This window comes from Peromyscus eremicus, chromosome X (assembly GCF_949786415.1).
Source record: "Peromyscus eremicus chromosome X, PerEre_H2_v1, whole genome shotgun sequence".
Classification (NCBI taxonomy): domain Eukaryota; kingdom Metazoa; phylum Chordata; class Mammalia; order Rodentia; family Cricetidae; genus Peromyscus; species Peromyscus eremicus.
The window spans coordinates 33,347,651-33,363,940 of NC_081439.1; the positions used below are offsets into that span (position 1 = coordinate 33,347,651).

At 39.2% G+C, this 16,290-nt stretch overlaps 1 protein-coding gene across 1 annotated transcript in view; it reads right to left on the reverse strand.

The window, feature by feature from the left end:
* Positions 1–5,106: 5,106 nt before the first annotated feature.
* LOC131899754 (protein phosphatase 1 regulatory subunit 15B-like) overlaps positions 5,107–16,290 on the reverse strand; it is a 30,196-nt gene continuing 19,012 nt past the window's right edge. Inside the window, 2 exon segments of the mRNA XM_059251219.1 lie at positions 5,107–5,150; positions 5,153–6,452. Of these exon segments, the coding sequence (XP_059107202.1) occupies positions 5,107–5,150; positions 5,153–6,452 (1,344 nt within the window).

A 16,290-nucleotide genomic window follows, 5' to 3' on the forward strand; every position in this document is an offset into this window, starting at 1 on the left:
TCAGGATTTCAATGGGCAACTGCTTTGAGCTCTGAAAAAGCTGATTCTGTAATCACTCATTTGCTAGAAGTTATGGCCATCATGGGTATACCTGCACAAATTAAAACTGACAATGCTCCAGCATGTCTCTTTTAAAATGAAACAGTTTTTGCTTATTACAATATAAAACATATTACAGGTATACCACATAATCCTACAGACCAAGAAGTTATAGAAAATCAAACAGAACTCTAAAGAATATGCTAAATAATCAGAAAGGGGTAACAAAACCCCCAGAAATAGACTACATAATGCTCTATTAACTTTGAATTTTCTCAGTGCCAATGAGAAAGGAACAACAACTGCAGAGAAACATTGGATAATGAAAAACAACAACAACAACAACAGAATTAAATCAGCCTATATTCTTTAAGGATGTGCTGACCTCAGAATGGAAACCAGGATATGTGTTACATTGGGGACAAGGTTTTGCTTTTGTTTCTACAGGAGAAGATAAGCTGTGGATACCATCAAAACTGATAAAGGTTCAATTTGAACAAGAGAGACCTCTTAATTAGAAGAGGTGATAGTTCATCAACCAGCATGACCATCCAATTTAAACTGACTTAGATCATTAACACATGCCTTTTTATTTAATCAGATATAACTTGCCAAAAGGGAACCTCTCCAAAATTAGTCTTGGGGAAAGGTTTTTGTTTTTGTCTTTTAGGAGAATGAAGGCTAAGGAATCTGAAGAACACTGGACAAATGAGACATCTGAAGAAAAGGACAAATAATCTAGAAAAAAATGTCCCAAGAAAAAGAGTAAAATGGTCTATTGGTATATCATCTATAAAATTTCATATGTCTTCCTAAATGTTTGTTTCTGCTCTTCTCTAAAGATATTTAACACCATTGGTCTTATTGTAGTCTCAGTTCAATTAAAATTTAAAGCTGGCTTTTGAGTTAGAGAATGGCTCTCTCCTTCTTTAAACTCAAGCATGTTGTTAAAAGGAAAAGGCAAACTCCCTGTATCATGCTAGAAGAAAGAGCCATCTTCTGATATGGGACAGGAGAAAAACCAAATTAATTATGGGACTATTCTATTTCTACTAATCTCAATTCTTTATTCTATTCTGATTCTTTAAATTTTTCTTAAAGTATGAATTTTATATCAAAATTTACAAGATTTATATATATATTTTAAACTTTGTTAAGATAATAATGGTCATATAGAATACTAAGTAATTCTAGAAAAAAAAGGCTTCAGTTAGCTGCCTATACATGTCTTTGTGTTTGAGTCTTTATCAGTTTTCTGCAGGATATCAAGGCCCTAACATCAACTGAAGTCTCCAGGAAGAAGATGGGGCCCTGTAGCAGGAATCTTAAAAAATTCTTATTAATAAAATCAAACCTGAGGCCAGTTATTGGGGTGAAATGCTGGAGGGTCAGAGAGACAGAACAAGCCACAGATAACCTCACCTGGCCAACTTCTCAGCTGGTCTGTTTCCTCAGACTAGAAGCCTCTGAGTCCTCATCCAGAATGAATCTCAGCTGAACTGCTGCTAGAACACATGAAAGCTTAACCAGTCAAATGCTTCTAGTTTCTGGTCCTCACGCCTTATATACCTTTCTTCTTTCTACCACCACTCCCTGGGATTAAAGGCTTGCTTTCTGGGATTAAAGGCATGTCACCATGCTTGCCCATTTCCAATGTGGCCTTGAACTCACAGAGATCCAGAGGGATTTCTACCTCTGGAGTGCTAGGATTAAAGGTGTGAGTGCCACCATTTTCTAGCCTTTGTATCTAGTGGTGGTTCTGTCTCTGACCCCAGATAAGTTTATTAGGGTGCACAATATTTTGGGGAACACAACACCGCCATAGGGCCCCACAACAACAATAATTCCACATGGACAATAATAATATCACTAAGCTGACAAACATTATCTACAGATCAGCTTTGGACTACAAAAATGCTCAGAGCGATTTTGAGATGGGTAGCTGAGATGATTCAGTTTCAAAGACTACTTTAATAAGGACTTGAGATAAGCCCTGAACTTTGGTGTTATGTTCAAACTGAACAACAAAGGATATAGCTACCTTTCCTAGAATTTGACAAATAACCCCAAATTTTTCTTTTCAGATTAAAGATACCTTCACCCATATCCAGCAGGAAGCAATTTTAAGAATATGATGCCCACATTCCCAAAGAGGTGGTGTGGGGCGGGTGGTTATTTTGTCTTTTAATGGGTTTTGCATCTGGGATAATTTTCATTGTTTAGGAGGGTTGGTTACAAGTTGTTGTTAGGGTTAGGAAAAGGGCTAAGCAAAGGAGATTAGATTTAAGGTTCTTCTTTAAAAAAAGATACTTAGAAATGATAGAATAGAGGGTAGATTATTGAATCTACTCAGAAAAATAAAGAGAAGATGTAGATATGATATAGATAAAAAGGTAGATTATTGAATCTACTTTTAATAGACAATTACTAGTTTTAAGTACTTTACATTGGATTGGATTGGATTTTTGTATATTGTATATAAATTATATATATTAAGATTGATATTGTTAGAAAATGCTATATGTATATTTCTAATCTTGTTCAAGATATTGTACTTATACTGTTCATTTAACAATGTAATGCAATTTGCTGATCCTTGAATGTTATTATTACCAACTATTAGGATATAAAGAAATGAAAGTTAGTAGTTAGACATTACAATAGAACTTGTAGTCATATTAGGTGTATTTTCAAGATCGAGCAGATCTATTTTAGATAGACAGGTCATCTTCAAACCTTTCAGAGATCTACGGAATATGGCATTTGAAATGTTTTAATAACTTAGAAAATTTTCCTTTTTTTGTTATGACTATGAGACATGTCGGCTCCTGGCAGTACCAATCTACTTCAGAGAAAATATGGGCATTGAAGAAACTGCATATGGAGTTAACTTTCTTTGTGGCAAAAGTTAGCCATTGGATAACAAAGGATACTCGAATTGACTGCTGACAAACAGGATCAAATGGACAGACAGGACATGAAACAAAGGACTACTGATTCTTGCCAAGACAAGTGTGGTTATGGCTTTATCAAAAGGCATCTTCTAAGGCCAGGACAATATGGCACCATCCCTGAAGCGGCCTTTGCAATCCAGAAAAGGTACCACTGTACCTTGAAGGCAGCTGAACAGGCAGTGGACTGATGGCTTCTGATGTGCAGTGGAACAGCCGCTGAAACAGTTATTCTTGAAAGAGTAACTAAGCTAACGGAGTCTAACCTCTGAAAGGTAGACTTGCATTTAATAAAAGAGTTGAAAAGGTTCATAGCCACCACAAGCTGAGAAGAAAGGGATGCAGAGAAGAATGGGATGCTGAAATGAAGCCACATACACACACAAGTCGAGAAGAATGGACAACTGAATTCAAAAAATAAAAAACATCAACAATTTCCAGAATTTAAAATCCTGAATCATGACATGACACTAGTGGAATTCAGGTGTTTCTGGTACGTGGACTGCTCTTACCAAATGTGAGATCGAGCTGTTGATATTGTGTACATCCTACTTCACAAATGAGTCTGTCAGATACGCTAAGCCTATAGGCTGAAGATGATGCCCCAACACTGTGGAGACCTCAGGTGACTGTCCAGGCAGCTGGCTGTTTCTGTCAACTCACATGTTTTTGGAAGCTGCTTGCGTGCACTTCCTGTTTTTATTTTTGTTAGGTAATATTATTTCCTTCTTGGGTCTCTGAGGGAGTTAAAGATTAGTTAGTTATAGTTGAAGATTAGATAGTTATAATTTTCCTTGATAAGAATTTCCAAAAAGAAACTCACTAAAGAGATGTAAGTGTATAAATTTGAAAGATGTTATAAGATAGGTCTTTTAGTAATATAAGTTAGGATAAAAAGTGAATCAGGTACATTTTGGACTTACCAAAATAGGATAGATAATGGAATTATTTTCTCTGAATATGTCAAATGCAAATGGACTAGACATTGTTTAGGTATTTATTGCTTGTATATATTGTATATAGTTATTGTACTTTTGTATACAGTTTTTCTTATATTAGTTATAACTTTTTTCCTTTTTTCTTTTTATTAAAATAGAAAGGGGTAAATATGGTGATATTTTATTTGTGTTGAAATGTGATTTTATTTGTATGTTAATAAATAAAGTTGCCTGGGGGTCAGAGCTAATAGCAACCCATAGCAGAAGTCTGGCAGTGGTAGCACACACCCTTAATCCCAATCACATGACAGGCAGGTCTCTGTGTGTTCAAGGACACAACCAGCATGGAGACACATGTCTTTAATCTTAATACCAACCATAGAAGACCTGGAGGTCTGTATAGACAAGCAGTGACGAGGAGGTCATGTGGTTGGGTTTACAACCAATGAGAAGGTAGAACAGAAAATCAATAAAAAGACAGATACACAGGAAGTAGGTCTCTTTCTGAGGGGAAGGATGACAGTGGCAGCAAAGGGTAAGAAAGGGATTTCAGTATTAGCTCTTAGCTACTGCTCTGACATTTTGGGCTCTTAACTTTGCATTTGGCTCTGTGTTTCTTTCTTTTCTTTTCTTTTTTTTTTTTTGGTTAACTTGGGCCTCTCTGCCCATCTGATGCAGCAGCAGAGCAGGAGAGACCCTGAGTAGCAATCAAGCAGTTTTTTTTTACAATGGTTAGGGGGGGGGATCTTGGTTTGAACTAATTGGAGAGTTTCAGCTGCAAGGAAAATGGTATATTCCCCGGTCTTTCATGTCATCGCACCTATATCATCAGCAGACCCATTTCCTGACAGTTAGACGTCCCATTTTTATCTCCAGGAAATTCATTTCTTTGATAGCTATCGTATACAATCTATAGCAGCAGAAAATATCCCACAGGACATACCTGGTGCTTTGTTTATTACACAAGTTATGTCATATCATATCCTTTAGATTATGGCAGGAAATGTCTGGAACTCGTTTTTATGTAGCTCCTAATTGTCTGGGTCTAGGGGCAGATGAGCAGCATATCCTCTCTTTTTTTTTTTTTTTTAAGAATAATTTGTCCAAGGGCCTACTGACCCCCCTCTGACCGTTCTCTAAGATGGTTGCCACCCTGTCACCCTCTCAATTCACTCATCTTAACATTGCTGAACAATAGTAAGTCCGTTCAAACATGTTCCTGGAGTCTACTGAACATTCTTTCTCTGTGCTCAAATGTCAAGCAGTAGCCCATGGCATCTTCTGTTTCTCGAATCCGTTTCTGGAACCTGCATCTTTCCCTTGCAAATTCTTGCCATGGTCCTTTGGGATCCTCATCACCACTTATACAATACTCGGTAACTTCTTCAAGGAAGGTTACTTTTTTTCTTTTGACGTGGGTGTATTTTTCTCCAGAAAGAAACTTTTTTCTTTTGATATGGGTGTATTTTTCTCCAGAAAGAGCCTCACCCAGCCCATAGTCTGGACTATTATCTTCTTGGCTCTCTAACAGTTATACCTTATAAGAAAGTAAGTTATGATACCCAGAAAAGGCCTCCATGGCCTGAGGAGATACTTTTGAGTCCTGACAGACTTTCCAGTTGTTCCCTGACATTTGAGAAGGAGCCTTAAAATTTAAATGGTTGTAGGGGTCCTCAGAATTGCAGAAAGAGTTCCACAATCTAAGATTCTCCTTTTCATCTGAATTGGATTCCCAGTCATCTTCCTCCCCAGAGCTATGCTCAGGGGTCTCAAGAAGGTGTCTGGCCTGAGAACCTCCTACACCGGTGTTGCCAGACAAGGACTTCTCTGAATCACATGGGTCTCCAGGGACAATTCTGTCGGCAGTCTGAATTGTGGCTGTAAAATTTGGGGGATTGTAAGGATCTACACTGCAGAAAGAGTTCCAAAGGTAAAGTCCTTCAGAGTCTTGTCCCTTGTCTGATTCGGACAGGGAGCCTTCACCCTCCGGTTCCTCATTCCAAACACCACTTTCTGAATCAGCACTGGTTTCCAAGCCAGTGGAGGCACCTCCTAAAACACAATCAAACAGTTTGTTGCTACAAACTGGTCTGGCAGAAATAGGAGAGTCATCCTCTATGTCTGAGCAATCAGCTACACTAATGTGTTCCTCTTCTCCTTCTTTTTCCACAGGTAACTCGCAAGACAGATTGCTTCCCTGAGGGCTTTGTGAAAATTCTTGAATCAACAAGTCTATTTTTTTCTCAACAGGCTTGGGGCTGGCTCTAGCGGGGGACACTGCCTGTGCTGGGATACCTGCGCAGTGTTGTGGGTCCATCCAAAGAAGGCTGTGTTTCTCCTCCAGGCCGTCGTAGCCATTATCTTGGTCAGGGGTGGGTAACTCTTGACCCTTCTTAGCCTGAAGTAATTCCAGCCGTTTCATATGAAGGTCGTGGATTTCCCGCAGGCCTTCTGTAGAAAGAGGGGGACACCTCTGCCACACGGATGCCGAGATCTCTTCACGCAGTAGCTTGGGGCAGGAGCGCTGAATGTGTGGAGATCCTGTCTCTCTGAATCCTCACACTGAATGGCAGAGAGATTCTGTCTCCACTGGCCTTTTGTACTCCTGTCTCCACTTCCCTAGCCCTGGGATTAAAGGCATGACCATCCCATGTGCTGAGATCAAAGACTGATTCAATCTCATTCAGACTGATTCAATCTCGAGTAGTCCAGGGTGACCTTGAACTCCTGATCTTCCTGCTTCCTCCTCCCAAGTGCTTGGATTAAGGGTGTGTGCCACCACTGCCTGACCTCTATGGTTAACTAGTGGCTAGCTCTTCCCTCTGATCTCCAGGAAAGCTTTATTTGTCAGAACACAAACTAAATATCATACATTTTATGGTTCATGAAGTCTCGGGTGCTTTCTTGACCAATAACTCATAGGTAAATACCTTACTGCTGGCATTGGGGGTTTCATTCAATAACCTTACAGTCCCTGGAAGTGTCTTTTTCCACTCATGTAGATGGCCATTTGTATTAAAACCGTCTGGTTGTGCATTCTTGTTTGGTGTGTCTACTAGTACCCTCTGTGTACCAGGCATATAGATGACTGCATGGTATCCCTTCCAGTATGTTATTTGACACAGCAGTTAGTTCAATTACTTAAAGATTCTCTGTGGCTTTAAAGGACCCTATTCCTAGGACAGTGTGTATGGCATCGGTGAAGGGGCTTGTGGAACCACACCTCATTTTGGTAAGTATGCCTACCACCTCTATAGAGTTTGATTCTGTGCCACACCAGAAAGAGGTTTGGCCAAGAGGCCTTCCATGCACCCCTTTATTGGTTAAGGATTTTTTTTTAATTTTTTATTTTGCAATACAATTCAGTTCTACATATCAGCCACAGATTCCCTTGTTCTCCCCCCTCCGACTCCCTCACCTTCCCCCCAACCTACCCCCCATTCCCACCTCCAACAGGGCAAAGCCTCCCCCGAAGACTGAGATCAACCTGGTAGACTCAGTCCAGGCAGGTCCAGTCCCCTCCTCCCAGGCCCAGCCAAGGGACCCTGCATAGGCCCCAGGTTTCAAACAGCCGACTCATGCAATGAGCACAGGACCCGGTGCCACTGCCTGGATGCCTCCCAAACAGATCAAGCCAATCAACTGTCTCACCCATTCAGAGGGCCTGATCCAGTTGGGGGCCCCTCAGCCATTGGTTCATAGTTCATGTGTTTCCATTCGTTTGGCTATTTGTCCCTGTGTTTTATCCAACCTTGGTCTCAACAATTCTCGCTCATATAAATCCTTCTCATTCTCGCTGATTGGACTCCCAGAGCTCCACCTGGGGCCTAGCCATGGATCTCTGCATCCAGATCCCTCAGTTGTTGGATGGGGTTTCTAGCACGACAATTAGGGTGTTTGGCCATCCCATCACCAGAGTAGGTCAGTTCGGGCTGTCTCTCGACCATTGCCAGCAGTCTGTTGTGGGGGTATCTTTCTGGATTTCTGTGGGCCTCTGTAGCACTTTGCTTCTTCCTATTCTCATGTGGTCTTCATTTACCATGGTCTCCTATTCCTTGTTCTCCCTCTCTGTTGTTGATCCAGCTGGGATCTCCCGTTCCCCCAAGCTCTCTTTCCCTCGACCCTCACCCTTCACTACCCCCACTCACGTCCAGGCTGTTCATGTAGATCTCATTCCATTTCTCTGTCATTGGGTGATCGCCATGTCTTTCTTGGGGTCCTGTTTTCCAGGTAGCCTCCCTGGTGATGTGAGTAGCAGTCCAGTCATCCTTGTTCCACATCTAGTATCCTCCTATGAGTGAGTACATACCATGTTTGTCTTTCTGAGTCTGGGTTACCTCACTCAGGATGATTTTTTTTCTAGATCCATCCATTTGCCTGCAAACCTCATGATGTCATTGTTTTTCTCTGCTGAGTAGTATTCCATTGTGTATATGTACCACATTTTGTTTATCCATTCTTCAGTTGAAAGGCATCTAGGTTGTTTCCATGTTCTGGCTATTACAAACAATGCTGATATAAACATAGCTGAACAAGTGCTCTTGTGGTATGATTGAGCATTCCTTGGGTATATGCCCACGAGTGGTATAGCTGGATCTTGGGGGAGATGGATTCCCAATTTTCAAAGAAAGCACCATATTGATTTCCAAAGTGGTTGTACAAGCTTGCTTTCCCACCAGCAGTGGAGGAGAGTTCCCCTAGCTCCACATCCTCTCCAGCGTAAGCTGTCTTCAGTGTTTTTGATCTTAGCCCTTCTGACAGGTGTAAGGTGGTATCTCAGAGTTGTTTTGATTTGCATTTCCCTGATGATTAGGGATGTTGAGCAATTCCTTAAATGTCTTTCAGCCATTTGAGTTTCCTCTGTTGAGAATTCTCTGTTTAGTTCTATAGCCCATTTCTTAATTGGACTGTTGGGCATTTTGATGTCTAATTTCTTGAGTTCCTTATATATTCTGGATATCAGTCCTCTGTCAGATGTGGGGTTGGTGAAGACCTTTTCCCATTCTGTAGGCTGTCGCTTTGCCTTGCTGACCGTGTCCTTTGCTCTCCAAAAGCTTCTCAGTTTCAAGAGGTCCCATTGATTGATTGTTTCTCTCAGGGTCTGTGCTACTGGTGTTATATTTAGGAAGTGATCTCCTGTGCCAATGCGTTCAAGACTACTTCCTACTTTCTTTTCTAACAGGTTCAGAGTAGCTGGATTTATGTTGAGGTCCTTGATCCACTTGGATTTAAGTTTTGTGCACGGTGATAGATATGGATCTATTTGCAGCCTTCTACACATTGATATCCAGTTATGCCAGCACCATTTGTTGAAGATGCTTTCTTTTTTCTATTGTGCACTTTTGGCTTCTCTGTCAAAAATTATATGTTCATAGGTGTGCGGATTAATGTCAGGGTCTTCAATTCGATTCCATTGGTCCACATGTCAGTTTTTATGCCAGTACCAAGCTGTTTTTATTACTGTAGCTCTATAGTAGAGCTTGAAGTCAGGGATTGTGATGCCTCCAGAGGTTGTGTTATTGTACAGGATTCTTTTGGCTATCCTGGGTTTTTTGTTTTTCCATATGAAGTTGAGTATTATTCTTTCCAGGTCTGTGAAGAATTGTGTTGGTATTTTGATGGGGATTGCATTGAATCTGTAGATTGCTGTAGATGTAACCAACCTTCTTATTAAATAAGAAACACAGAACCAATGCAAAGAAGAAAGCCAAGAGGTCAGAGCTAAGAGTTAAAACCTACCCTTCTTCCTGCAGTGGTCCTACCTCTCCGAACTCACTACCCCTGTGTTAATGTCTTTATATAGTGTTCCTGTTCTGCCTTCTCATTGGTTGTAAACCCAACCACATGACCGCCTTGTCACGGCCTGTCTGTATAGGCCTCCAGGTTTTCCTTGCTTGGTATTGAGATTAAAGGCATGTGTGTCCAATAATGGCTGTATCCCTGAACACACAGAGACTTACCCAGCTCTGCCTACCAAGTGCTGGGATTACAAGTGCACGCCACCACTGCCCTGCTTTCCTATGGCTTGCTAATAGCTCTGACCCCCGGGCAACTTTATTTATTAACATACAAATAACATTTTAATACAAATAAAATATCACCATATTTCCCCTTTTCTATTTTAATAAAAAGGAAAAAAGAAAAAGCTTATAACTAACATAAGAAAAACTATATACAAAAGTACAATAACTATATACAATATATACAAGTAATAAATACCTAAACAATGTCTAGTTCATTTGTATTTGACAAATTCAGAGAAAATAATTCCATTATCTATTCTATTGTATCTAATTCACTTTCTATCCTAATTAATCGTCAACTAACTAATCTTCAACTCCCTCAGAGACCCAAGAAGGAAATAATATTAGCTAACAAAAAAATAAAAACAGGAAGTATATGCAAGCAACTTCCAAAAAATTGTGAGTTGACAGAAACAGCCAGCTGCCTGGACAATCATCTGAGGTTTCTCCGCAGTGTTGGGGCATCATCTTCAGCCTATAGGCTTAGCGTATCTGACAGACTCATTTGTGAAGTAGAATGTACACAAGGTCGACAGTTCAACCTCACATTGGGTGAGAGCAGTCTATATACCAGAAATACCTGAATTCCACTAATGTCATGTCATGATTCAGGATTTTAAATTCTGGAAATTGTTGATGTTTTTTGAATTCAGCTGTCCATTCTTCTTGGCTATGTGTGTATGTGGCTTCATTTCAGCATCTCGTTCTTCTCCACATCCCTCTATTTTTTTTTTTAATTTTTATTTTGCAATACAATTCAGTTCTACATATCAGCCACAGATCATTCTTCTGTTGAGAGGTGTGAGCTTAATTACTCTTCAAGAATAACTGTTTCAGCTACCTCCCCATTGCACATCAGAAGCCATCAGCCCACTGCCTGTTCAGCTGCCTTCGAAGAAAAGGGCACTGTACCTTTCCCAGATTGCGAAGGCCACTTCAGGGATGGTGCTATATTGTCCTGGCCTCAGAAGATGCCTTTTGATAAAGCCATAACCACACTTGTTTTCACAAGAATCAGTAGTCCTTTGTTTCGTGTCCTGTCTGTCCTGTTTGTCAGCAGTTGATTCGAGGATACTTTGTTGTCCAGTGGCTAACTTTTGCTGCAATGAAAGTTAACTCCAATTGCAGTTTTTTCAATGCCCATATTTTCTCTCAAGTAGATTGGTACTGTCAGGAGCCAACATGTCTCATAGTCATAACAAAAAAGAAAAATTTTCTAAGTTATTAAAACATTTTAAATGCCATTTTCTGTAGATCTCTGAAGGGTTTGAAGATAACCTGTCTATCTAAAATATATCTACTCAATCTTGAAAACATACCTAATATAACTACAAGTTCTATTATAATGTCTAACTACTAACTTTCATTTCTTTATATCCTAATAGTTGGTAATAACAACATTCAAGGATTAGAAAATTGCATTACATTGTTAAATGAATGGTACAATTAGAAATATACATATAGCATTTTCTAACAATATCAATTTCAATATATATAATTTGTATACAATATAAAACAATCCAATCCAATGTAAAGTATTTACATTTTTCTTTTCTTTCTTTCTTTCTCTTTTTTTAAAAAATAAGAACCTTAAATCTAATCTTTGCAAAAAAAAAAAAAAAAAAAAGAGGTTTCTGGACTACAAGCTGCTTGGATAAAAGCATAGCCTCATGATAGCTCCCAGAGCTGGTGGTAAAGGTAGCCATGTGGGGAAGCTGAGGTGAGCGGAGCCAGCAGCCACAGCTGCTGCAGTTTAAGGCAATAGATTCACAGTAAGACAGATACAGATGTAATAGTTTACAATGTGTGTAAAAGATACGTAGGCTTGAAAGAGACAAAAAGGGTGATATATACAGTTGTATAAACAAATACATAGTTTTAAAAAATAAAGTCTTTAAAGAGACAGTAAAATTAATATAAAAAATAAGCCACGTGAAGATGAATATTACACAGAGAATCTGGATTGTGTTGTCTTTGGGATTTTTAACTGCAGAAAAACATTTGATTGTAAAAGCTGTTGAGTTATGCCAAAATGTATATTTTAAAGGTACCTTGACTTCAAAATTTGGATATAAGGATATGTTGCTTTGGAAAAGAGTCTCTTTTGTTCCCACAGAAAGCCAGAGGCTATGGATTTGTTCCAGATTAAGATACATCAGGTTTGACCAGCCAAGACCACCTGAAAGGTCTCTGATGACACCATGGCCCAGATGATCCAACATCCAGAATGGTTTGAAGGCAACTGGCTCAGACAATACAGCCTCATGGACTATTCCATAATTCTAAAATTTTCTTTGTATCCCCATAAGATACAGCGCCCCCCCTCCAGCAGGAAGTAGTAAGAGAAGCTACGCCCAAAATTCCCAAATTATATGTAATTTTACTTTGTTAAGGTTAAAACCTTCCTTTTTGAAAAAAAAAGGGGGAAGTGCTGTGGGATGTTCTGTATGGCAAATATGTTGCTAATTAGTCAATAAATAAAACATTGATTGGCCATTGGCTAGGCAGGAAGTGTAGGCGGGACAAGGAGGAGAATAAAGCTGGGAAGTGGAAGGCTGAGTCAGAGAGACACTGTCAGCTGCCACCATGACAAACAGCATGTGAAGATGCTGGTAAGCCACGAGCCATGTGGCAAGGCATAGATTAATGGAAATGGATTAATTTAAGCTGTAAGAACAGTTAGCAAGAAGCCTGCCATGGCCATACAGTTTGTAAGCAATACAAGTCTCTGTGTTTACTTGGTTGGGTCTGAGCGCCTGTGGGACTGGCAGGTGAGAAAGATTTGTCCTGACTGTGGGCCAGGCAGGAAAACTTAAGCTACAGATTGCTTTTGGTAAGATTGCCATTTTTACTATGTTAGTCCTGCCTATCCATGAGCATGGGAGATCTTTCCATTTTCTGACATCTTGTTCAATTTCTTTTTTCAGGGACTTAAAGTTCTTGTCTATAGGTCCTTCACTTGCTTGGTTAGTGTTACCCCAAGGTATTTTCTGTCATTTGTGGCTATTGTAAAGGGTGATGTATCTCTGATTTCCTTCTCAGCTTCTTTGTCCATTGTATATAGGAGGGCTACTGATTTTTTTTTAGTTGATCTTGTATCCTGCTATGTTGCTGAAGGTGTTTATAAGCTATGTCAGTTCCTTGGTGGAATCATTGGGGTCACTCAAGTATACTATCATGTCATCTGCAAATAGGGAAAGCTTGACTTCTTCCTTTCCAATTTGTATCCCCTTAATCTCCTTATGTTGTCTTATTGCTCTGGCTAGAACTTCATGTACTATATTGAATAAGTATGGGGAGAGCAGACAGCCTTACCTCATTCCTGATTTTAGTGGAATTACTTTGAGTTTCTCTCCATTTAATTTGATGTTGGCTGTTGGCTTGCTGTAAATTGCCTTTATTATGTTTAGGTATGTTCCCTGTATTCCTGATCGCTCCAAGACCTTTATCATGAAGGGGTGTTGGATTTTGTCAAATGCCTTTTCTGCATCTAGTGAGATGATCATGTGGTTTTTTTCTTTGAGTTTGTTTATATTGTGTATTACATTGACGGACTTTCATATGTTGAACCACCCTTGCATCCCTGGAATGACGCCTACTTGATCATGGTGGTTAATTGTTTTGATGTGTTCTTGGAGTCTGTTTGCCAGTATTTTATTGAGTATTTTTGCATCAATGTTCATGAGGGAGATCGGTCTGTAGTTCTCTTTCTTTGTTGTATCCTTGTTTGGTTTAGGAATCAGGGTAATTGTAGCCTCATAGAAGGAGTTTGGTAATGTTCCTTCTGTTTCTATTGTGTGGAACAATTTAGAGAGTATTGGTATTAACTCTTCTTTGAAGATCTGGTAGAATTCTGCACTGAAACCATCTGGTCCTGGCCTTTTTTTAGTTGGGAGACTTTTAATGACTGATTCTATTTTCTTAGGGGATATTGGACTATTTAAATAGTTTATCTGGTCTTCATTTAACTTAGGTATGTGGTACCTATCCAGAAAGTTATCCATTTCTTTTAGGTTTTCCAGTTTTGTGGAATAGAGGTTTTTGAAGTATGACCTAATGATTCTCTGGATTTCCTCAATGTCTGTTGTTATGTCCCCCTTTTCATTTCTGATTTTGTTGATTTGGATGCTCTCTCTCTGTCTTTTGGTTAGCTTGGATAAGGGCTTGTCTATCTTGTTGATTTTCTCAAAGAACCAACTCTTTGTTTCATTGATTTTTTGTATTGTTCTCTTTGTTTCTATTTTATTGATTTCAGCTCTCACTTTGATAATTTCCTGGCATCCATTCTTCCTGGGAGACTTTGTGTCTTCTTGTTCTAGAGCTTTCAGGTTTGCTGTTAAGTCACTAGTGTGAGATTTCTCCAACTTCTTTATGTGGGCATTTAGTGCTATGAATTTTCCTCTTAGCACTGCTTTCATAGTGTCCCACAAGTTTGGGTATGTGGTATCTTCATTTTCATTGATCTCTAGGAAGTCTTTAATTTCTTTCTTTATTTCTTCCTTAACCCATTGGTGATGCAGTTGAGTATTATTCAGTTTCCATGAGATTGTAGGATTTCTGTAGTTTTTGTTGTTGTTGAAATCTAACTTTAGACCATGGTGGTCTGATAGAGCACAGGAGGTTATTCCAATTGTTTTGTATCTGTTGAGATTTGTTTTGTGGCAAAGTATGTGGTCGATTTTAGAGAAGGTTCCATGGGGTGCTGAGAAGAAGGTATATTCTTTTTTGTTAGGATGGAATGTTCTGTAGATATCGATTAAGTCCATTTGAGTCATGACATCAATTAAGTCCTTTATTTCTCTGTTAAGTTTCCATCTGGCAGATCTGTCCAGTGGTGAAAGTGGGGTGTTGAGGTCTTCCACTATTAATGTGTGCGGTTTTATATGTGGTTTAAGCTTCAGTAATGTTTCTTTTATATATGTGGGTGTCCTTGTGTTTGGGGCATAAATTTTCAGAACTGAAACTTCATCTTGGTGGATCTTTCCTGTGATGAGTATGTAATGCCCTTCTTGATCGCCTTTGATTGATTTTAGTTTGAAGTCTATTTTGCTGGATATCAGGATGGCTACACCCGCTTGTTTCTTAAGACCGTTTGATTGGAATGTCTTTTCCCAGCCTTTTACTCTTAGGTAGTGTCTATCTTTGAATTTGAGATGTGTTTCTTGTATGCAGCAGAAAGATGGATCCTGCTTTCATATCCATTCTGTAAGCCTATGTCTTTTTATAGGTGAGTTAAGTCCATTGATATTGAGGGATATTAATGACCAGTGATTGTTCATTCCTGTTATTTTTTGGTGGTAATGTGTGTGTACTTTTCTTCCTTGGGGTTTACTGCTTTGGCATTATCTATTGCCTGTGTTTTCGAGGGTGTATCTGACTTCCTTAGGTTGGAATTTTCCTTCAAGTTCTTTCTGTAGGGCTGGGTTTGTGGATAAGTATTGTTTAAATCTGGCTTTGTCTTGGAATGTCTTGTTCACTCCATCTATGGTGATTGAAAATTTTGCTGGGTATATTAGTCTAGGCTGGCGTCCATGGTCTCTTAGTGTCTGCATTACATCTGTCCAGGTCCTTCTGGCTTTCAAAGTCTCCTTTGAGAAATCGGGTGTTATTCTGATGGGTTTGCCTTTATAAGTCACTTGGCCTTTTTCCTTTGCTGCTCTTAATATTCTTTCTTTATTCTGTACGTTTAGTTGTTTAATTATTATGTGGTAAGGGGACTTTTTTGGGGGGTCTAGTTTTTTGGTGTTCTATAGGCTTCTTGTATCTTCATAGGCATTTCCTTCTTTAAGTTGGGAAAGTTTTCTTCTATGATCTTGTTGAATATATTTTCTGTGCCTTTGAGTTGGTACTCTTCTCCTTCTTCTACCCCTATTATTTGTAGGTTTGCTCTTTTCATGGTGTCCCAAATTTCTTGGACATTTTGGTTCATGACTTTGTTGGCTTTAGTGTTTTCTTTGACCGATGAATCTATTTCTTCTACTGTATCTTAAATGCCAGAGATACTCTCTTCCATCTCTTGCATTCTGTTCATTATACTTGCATCTGAAGTTCCCAATCGTTTACTCAGATTTTCTATTTCCAGCATTCCCTCTGTTTGTGTCTTCTTCATTTTTTTCTATTTGCCTTTTCAGGTCTTGGACTGTTTCCTTCATTTGTTTCATTGCTTTTTCTTGATTTTCTTTCAGTACTTTATTGTTTTCTTCCAGGACTTTATTGTTTTCTTCTAATTTGTTTGCCCTTTCCTCTAGTTGTTTACAGCGTTCTTCCCATTTTTTTTGTCTTTTCCTCTACACAAGCCTCTACCTTCTTCATGATGTCATTCATAAGGCTGTTTTCTTC